Raw genomic sequence first — 8,269 nt, 5'->3', positions numbered from 1 at the left:
AGTGAAGAGAAAACACAGGAAGGGGTCAGAAAGTGTCTGCTAGGTGGATCAGCAAATACATTTTCGTTCTGGTGGACGCATACGCAATCACATTCAATTTTTTGATTATACGGCTATATACAATTCTCAAAACAAAGTTAGACAAGCCCCTGAGTTTCACACAATACAGATTAAAAAAACAAGGGGCGCCTAGAATAACAGATATTTAGGCAAACCATTAAACCATTCTCAGCTTTGTAACTATATGCTGTATGAGCACGAATCAGTTTGCAGTTTCTTCCCAATAACTCTCCATTCGCCGAGTCCACGGCCACTAGTGCAACGTTTCAGAGCGTCCCATTACGACTATAACGCCACCTAACGGTAGATGATAGTCTTCACAGCCTGCTCGATACACTTCATATGGTCAAATAGCTGTCGGGGATTTCGAAATTCTACACAGTCAGTTCTGACTTTTGCGTTTGTCAGAACTCCGCGTACTGTGTTTTCCACAAGTTTATTTTATTCTCCACTAGAAAAATTAGGCTGAGTTTTCAACATACATTTTTTTTGTGCAAGAATCAAAGAAACGTGACAAATAAGAACATAAAGCCTCAAATTATATCTGTTCCTCTTGGTGGTTTGTTTTTCAGTACCTGCACAAGAAGCCCTTCAGTAGGAAGGCATGTCTCGCCAAGAGTCCGTTTGTTTCCCGAATATATGTTTGGTCAAAACTGGTGTAGCCGAATTAGTATCATTAGTCATCTTTACAATACATTATGGTGAGTAAAAAGCACAGCTGTAAACAAATGGACAGATGCCGTCTCACGAACAGACACTAGCAAAACAATGAGGTTCATAAAATACATTTATGAAACCCTAATCAGAGCCCTAGCTTGCTCTTGTTCTCAGTTACACAGGTTTCATTCCCTAAGAGAAACTTAAGAAGAAAAAAACGCGGAAAGAAATGGTTATTCGTTTTTAAATTCACCACCCTCTACATATTTTTTGGCTTTTAGAAGAGATATGCGAAAGTTTGAGAATCAAGTGTTTCTTTTCGTGAACAACAAACTCAATTTCCCATAGTGCTCCAATTACGATGCGTGTCACTCCTACGTCACAGCTACTTCCTTCCGCTTCTTCCCATCTCTCCACCGCCAGCTGCGTGGTTTAGCGGCGGTAGCTAATTGAGCACATATTCTCTTTTTTCACTCCAGCATCTAAACTAGCTTGGACTAATAGCTAATACAATGTCATACCACGACGAAGAGGATGTAAGTACACATTTACTCCATCAGACATTTGTACGTTTTGACTGCAATAACAATGGCACACTGTTAGCTAGGTAGCTGTGTAGCTAGCTCGACTCCACCGGCATAGTATAACAGTGGCTTCAATGAGTTAGTGTGATATAAATTTACTCTTAAACCCTGCTTTAAGACAATGCAACCAAAAAAGTAGCTAATTGTCTGTAACTCTTTTTAGTGCATTTTTATTATTATAAAATATCACTATATAATCGATCAGGTGGAAGTTTCTCGCTGGGCAGATCAATATCAGATGCTGTAGCTGTATCAGTAACAAATGCCTGATTGCTTTGTTTCCTTACAGTACGATCCTTACTCCTACACAAACGACTACGATCTGCACACTGGTAAGTATACAAATAACCATCCCTTTTATACTCATACTATCTATTTTTACAGATACAATCCTCTTGTTTAGTCAGTCACACAACATAAGTAACTTTTAGAGCAGATTAAAGGATGTTCTTTTAATTTTCCTTGCAGGTGACCCTAAAGCAGACCTTGCCTACGAGAGGCAGTATGAGCAGCAGACCTACCATGTCATCCCAGAGGTGATCAAGAACTTTCTGCAGTATTTCCACAAAACCATCTCTGACTTGATTGACCAGAAGGTTTATGAGCTGCAGTCCAACCGGGTGTCTAGTGAGAGCATTGAGCAGAAGATCTACGAGATCCAGGACGTCTATGAAAACAGGTAAACTTAACTCTGTGCACATAACTCTCACACCGTGCGTGATCAATATGCTGACTTTTTCATGCTCTTACCTATCAAGCTGGAACAAGTTGACTGACCGTTTCTTCAAGACCTCTCCCTGGCCAGAGGCTGAGGCCATCGCATCACTTGTTGGCAATGGTGAGAGCGTTATCCATTACTTGTTCTACTTTTGATTTTGTATGGATAGTATCATTTTTATTCTTTATTGTTTGAGTGTGATTTAAAAAAAAAAAGATAAACTTGCACCGCTTAAGATTATTATTATTTATTTTATATATTTAAGATTTTATAAGAGTTTTAGGCCTCCTTTGTGTGGTTCAGTGGAGATGTTTCATGTTGTTTTTGTCTCTTGTGTTTTGCAGATGCCGTGTTTCTCATTCTCTACAAAGAACTCTATTACAGACACATCTACGCTAAAGTCAGCGTGAGTAGCTGCTAAATATGAACAGTCGTCTGTGTCTTTTTTATCACTGTCCAAAAAACTTTCTAGAATTTGGTTGGAAAAAAATATTTTCTGTATAATCAGGGTGGACCAACTTTGGACCAGAGATTTGAGTCCTACTACAATTACTGCAACCTCTTCAACTACATTCTCAGTAAGGAGCACATATTGTCCATACATTTTCTCTGATCCGTTAGTGCAAGAACAGCAGCTATATGAGATCATTGTTGACTCTAAACAGATGCTGATGGGCCGGCCCCCTTGGAGCTGCCAAACCAGTGGCTCTGGGACATCATTGATGAGTTTATCTACCAGGTACATTACAGTGTTTTTAGAGTGCATGCTCAACAATCAATAAGATCCAAATAAAGAAAAGGGCTGATAGCTGTTGTTGTTAATGTTATCATTACTTTAAGCACCAGATAGGTGACATATTAATGAAGATATTCATGGTCTTTAATGATCACTAGTCCACGTGGCTAGAAAGCATATTTAAAATCCACTAACAAACATCTCTTCCACCTTCAGTTTCAGTCGTTCAGTCAGTACCGCTGTAAGACAGCCAAAAAGTCTGAGGAGGAAATTGAGTTCCTGAGGAGCAACCCGAAGATCTGGAACGTCCACAGTGTCCTCAATGTTCTCCACTCCCTGGTGGACAAGAGCAACATCAACCGTCAGCTTGAGGTCTACACAAGTGGAGGTAAAGAAGAGTGTTTTTATGATATTTATAGAAACAATGGAGTATTCATAGAAACCTAATTATTTTAAAATCTTGAATTATGTCAATTTAAGGCTTTAGAGTCCAGGACTGTATAGGTCGTGAACATGTTATGTGTTCTTGTAATGCAGGAGACCCAGAAAGCGTGGCTGGAGAATATGGACGTCACTCTCTGTACAAGATGTTGGGTTACTTCAGCTTGGTCGGGCTTTTGAGGCTTCACTCTCTGCTTGGTGACTATTACCAGGCCATCAAAGTCCTGGAGAACATTGAGCTCAATAAGAAGGTACGACCTTATTTAAGACCTCATGTAGAGAGAGGTCTGGTCTGCTCCCACTAGTGATGATGAGCGCTGGGATTGAGTGTCATTATGGAAATGTGTTGTTGGTGTTGTTTCCTCTTGTCCTAGAAGGATTGATACAATGCTGACAGATACTGATGTTTTTAATTTAAAACAAACAAACGATATTCTCCGAGGATTCTTGTGATAATTTGACTCGACACAGTTTCTGCTTTATCAGTCTTTATGCTCATGAAATTTAATGTGGGCAAAGTGAAGTTGCAGTAAAAAAGAAGGAACTCATTAATTTACCTGACACATTAACAATGAATAACTATTATAATACTTTATAAAGCAAATACATAATTCACAGTTCTCAGTTCTTCAGTAGCACGGGGTCATATAATTCATTTCATCTCAGAGTTTAAAGTTTCTATTAAATCAACCTTTGTAGCAACAAATAAAGTTTGGCTGATCTGTTGAAATTAAACATTAAAAAATGAAACTGCTCATTTTCTCTGTAATTCATATTTCTGCATATTTTTTTTCTCCCTATCTTTCAGAGTATGTACTCGCGTGTTCCAGAGTGCCAAATCACCACATATTACTATGTGGGTTTTGCCTACCTTATGATGAGGCGCTACCAGGATGCCATTCGAGTCTTTGCTAACATCCTGCTCTATATCCAGAGAACAAGAAACATGTTCCAGAGGTCAACGTATAAATATGAGATGGTCAGTAACAGCAGTGGTTTTATTGTCTTATCTTTAGCTGTAGGTTCTTTTACTTATGTCTGTACAGAACGTGGTGAGAGAACTTCAGACAGCAACATTTGGGATGCGCTGATTTTCTTTAAAATGCTTTGACATGTGAATAATAATCAGGCACTCTCATTGTGTTGGATGATCAAACAGTATTATGTTTGGAACAGGTGTCATAATACCTGTATGTTTTCTTCAGATTAACAAACAAAATGAGCAGATGCACGGCCTGCTGGCTATCGCTCTGACCATGTACCCGATGCGCATCGACGAGAGCATCCACACCCAGCTGAGGGAGAAGTACGGAGATAAGATGCTCCGCATGCAAAAGGGGTAAGACCTACACTCACTGCCTTGCTTTACAACATATTTGTTTAAGTTGTGAGTCAGTCCTTTTCTGTTTTACTGTTATGATTTTGTATTATGTAGAATGTTATATAAAGTGTGGAGCTTTGCTTATGGGATATGGAATCAGTAATGTATGACTTTATTAGCATTTGTGCTCGTAGCCTCAAACATTTCTTTTGATGCAAATGTTACTTTTACCATCTCAGAGATCTGCAGGTGTTCGAGGAGCTGTTCAGCTTTGCCTGTCCCAAGTTCTTGTCACCTGTAGTGCCAAACTACGACAACGTCCACCCGAACTACCACAAAGAACCTTTTCAACAGCAGTTGAAGGTCTTTGCTGAGGAGGTGCAGCAGCAGGCCCAGCTCTCCACCATTCGAAGGTGAGTCCCCCAACTTGTGAGTATGTGGAGGTTGTAGTTTTACCTGTAAAAGCTGGAGTAATGTACAAAAATATCCTGAATCTCCTCCAAACGTTTTGCCACACTTTACATATTTAAATCCTTTACATGAACTATTAGATTGTGTCTGAGTGCTTATACATGTCATCTAAGTCACAATATGTCATTGTAGCTTCTTGAAGCTGTACACCACCATGCCAGTAGCCAAGCTGGCCGGATTTCTGGACATGACAGAGCAGGAGTTCCGCATTCAGCTGCTCGTCTTCAAACACAAGATGAAGAATCTGGTGTGGACCAGCGGCATCTCAGCGCTGGACGGAGAGTTCCAGTCTGCGTCTGAGGTCGACTTTTACATTGACAAGGTGAACATCTTTTAAATGAAAGTGCTCTTTTTGATGTTTCTGTGCTGCTGTTTAAATAGCATGTCACAGGGCTGGATGGCTCTGAGGAATGCCTCAGGTGTTTAGTTTGGGTAAAATTAAGCATAAGATTTAAATTAAGTTTTACAGAAGTTAGATATGTGGATGTGGCTTGTTGTACTTTATATTTGATGGCATTTTCCCCACAGGACATGATCCACATTGCCGACACCAAAGTCGCTCGTCGGTATGGAGACTTTTTCATCAGACAGATCCACAAGTTTGAGGAGGTAAGCAATCGTCCATAATGCCTCTGAATGGGAAAATATTTAATATGTTTCAGATGCTAACTATTACAAGGTGTAACAATCTAATTTGAATATTAAAAGTTTGGAAATTAAACAGTTGTCTCTAATATTAAAATTAAAAACATCACCTGCTCCTTTGGTTTGCCCCGCACTGAAAAGATTTTGAATACAGGACTAATGATCACTTCTTGTGTCCCTACAGTTGAACAGGACTCTGAAGAAGATGTCAACCACTGCTACCACTGTGACATCAGGAACTGCTACAGGCCGATGAGACATCACATCACGTCTTCTAATGCCTCCTTCCAGTTTTTTGACAGCTATTATTAATGAAAAATTTTCTATGTAATCTAATAACAATAAAAGGATGGATTGGAGTGCAAACTAATTACTTGTATGTTTTTGCTCCCTAATACCAGGTGTGTTCCACTAGGAGGCAGTATTTACCACCTCACCACAGTTGCTAAGTCTTCTTTTGTAGTGTTATGTTCCTACTTAAGCTTTTGTTTGCGGGTAGAACAGACGTCAACTGTGAGGTAACTGGGGGACTAATATTTAGGTTTATTAATGTTTATTTTCAGATTCCCAAGCTTTTTGTTCCTGCCTGAGCTCGTTCTGCTGCATCAGACACCAGACATATGGCAACATCTATTGAGGTCAGAGGCCATTGCATAAGTCTTTTTATTACCACAGACCATCCCACAACATTTCCCAACACAGATCTCAGGGCTGGTGACAAAAATGACAAAGAAATAAAAACTTACAAAATGGGAATATAAAAAATCATTATTTTTTAAAACACACCACTCATCAGAAACAGCATTAGTTGTCCTGCAAAGGAAAACAGAACGACATGTCACCATAGCACAAAATACACATACTCAAACATCCAAAGTTGTTCCCTACCGATTTTGGTAAGCCAGCATATTTTTTTTTTCTTCAAAAATATCTTTTAATTCCGTCACATATTCTAGAAAATAAAAAAATAAAGCAAACATTGCTCATTGGAGCATGACTTTTACTCCCTCAGGTGGCAGTGTAAAGTCTCTGGGCACAATGCCTTCTTTATGTCTAGAAAATGGGATAATTCATAGTTTCCCCCATTTATAAGTCTTTATCAAGGCTTTCTCTAACTGCCCTTAATATCAAAGATTTATTTACTCCCTGTAACCCCAGTACCAGATAACAGTCATCCTTCATCCACCATGTTCATCATTTAAGAAGTCTTCCTCTTCTTATGCAGGTTCTTGCTTTAACTGTGACTGACACAGTTATGCCCTTAAAAGTGAGCTGGACTAGAGTCTGAATGTTCTCTGCTGCTCTTCAGACGATCAAAAAGAGCTCAGGCCTCCTCATCCCTTTGTGTGAGGTGAAAACGCCACTCCGTGAGCATCACTGGGAAAATACAGAGGTTCCCCTGTATCCATAAAGTGTTCATCAATAAAGTCCCAACAACAACATCTAATATCTCATTCAACACAGACATAGGCATCTTTCAATAAGGAAAAATATCAGCGTGATAAGGAATTGTTATTGTCTCAGTCTCCCATTGACGGCCATCCGCTGGTCTGAGTGTGTGTAGCATCATTTTTATTCTATTTATTTATTTTGAGTGTGTGTGTGCGTTTGTGTGAGTGTCTGCAGTCCAGGCATGCCTTCAAAAAGTTTAGTGAGAATGAGGCACCTTCTGACGATTTTAAGGTCGTGGTTCAACAAGCTTCTCCCACAGGGAGGCTTAGTCCCTCTTTTCCACTCAGCTCTTCAAATAAAAGTTGATGAAACCAGTTTTTTTTTCTGTCTCGCTGAAGGAAAGTGTCAAGCTTGTCACTTTCCTTTATTAATATGTTTTCTTTTTAAATAAACCATCTCTTGACAAAATCCAACATGGGACCGTTTCCAATGCAAGATCCACCGACGCTGACCCAGTGCTGCGTTCGTCCTTTATCGGGATGTCTCAATGATGCACTGACGTTCGATGATGATGTTCCCTAGACTACACACACTGCTCCTCCAGTCCTTCCCAAACTTATCAGGGTGGCGGTGTGAAGGCACAAGGACACACACACACACACACACACACGAGTCGTGGTTTGCTCTCAGACCAGCGAGGCCTCGGCTAGTCATAACTCTGTGATCTCCAGCGGACTCTCAGACAGGGTGTCCCCATCCTTGTGGCGGTGCATCGGGGTGGACTTTGCAGACTCTGTACGGGCGTTGCGCTCAGAGTACAGCACCCCATCAGAATTTAGTGCCTCCAGAGAACGTGCCAGGGCCCGCTGGTCGTCCTCAGGCAGGCTGTTGAGGTCAGACGTGAGGAGCGTGCCTGTGCTGCCGTGGACCACGTGCACACCCTCAGACCCTTTCAACTCCACAGGAAGCTTGTGCTTGAAACGGAGAGTGCCCCGACCTCCACCCATACCCAGATGCTCATCGTCCTCGTCATCCAAATCGCTCTGGATCAGCTGTTAAAGGAGGACAGGAGAGGAGAGGGAGAGTGAATGAAGCTGCTAGCTATTAATGCTGGGATTAAAATGCATTAGGTTGACAAAGAAATAGCTTTGACAAGGTGCTAGAAAGGAGTAAATCAGTGGAATGAAACAGAAGTGAAATTAGTAGGTCACTGGAAGAAAAACACTTGAAACAAATAATCAGCA

General features: G+C 40.6%; 2 protein-coding genes across 2 annotated transcripts in view; one reads left to right on the top strand and one right to left on the bottom strand.

Moving 5' to 3' along the window:
* Window positions 1-1,108: 1,108 nt before the first annotated feature.
* Window positions 1,109-6,003, top strand: eif3l (eukaryotic translation initiation factor 3 subunit L). Its single transcript, XM_085297425.1, has 15 exons — window positions 1,109-1,253; window positions 1,591-1,633; window positions 1,770-1,980; window positions 2,060-2,139; window positions 2,364-2,425; window positions 2,528-2,597; window positions 2,685-2,758; window positions 2,972-3,143; window positions 3,293-3,447; window positions 4,005-4,175; window positions 4,402-4,535; window positions 4,757-4,930; window positions 5,121-5,310; window positions 5,517-5,597; window positions 5,818-6,003. The coding sequence occupies exons 1-15, from the start codon at window positions 1,230-1,232 to the stop codon at window positions 5,887-5,889; spliced, it is 1,713 nt and encodes a 570-aa protein (XP_085153551.1). The 5' UTR covers window positions 1,109-1,229; the 3' UTR covers window positions 5,890-6,003.
* A 263-nt stretch (window positions 6,004-6,266) lies between these two features.
* The window catches only part of cdh23 (cadherin-related 23), a 195,916-nt gene continuing 193,913 nt past the window's right edge, over window positions 6,267-8,269 (bottom strand). The window contains exon 69 of the mRNA XM_085297424.1: window positions 6,267-8,077. Coding sequence (XP_085153550.1) covers window positions 7,736-8,077 — 342 coding nt within the window. The 3' untranslated portion in view covers window positions 6,267-7,735. The remainder of the gene's footprint in view (window positions 8,078-8,269) is intronic.

Source organism: Mchenga conophoros, linkage group LG13 (genome assembly GCF_057382185.1).
Source record: "Mchenga conophoros isolate Kocher_MC1m ecotype Shallow Benthic linkage group LG13, M_conophoros_male_GT1.1, whole genome shotgun sequence".
In the NCBI taxonomy this organism is placed as follows: Eukaryota; Metazoa; Chordata; class Actinopteri; order Cichliformes; family Cichlidae; genus Mchenga; species Mchenga conophoros.
The sequence above is the reverse complement of the archived record's forward strand: the minus strand, read 5'-3'. Positions and strand labels throughout refer to the sequence as shown.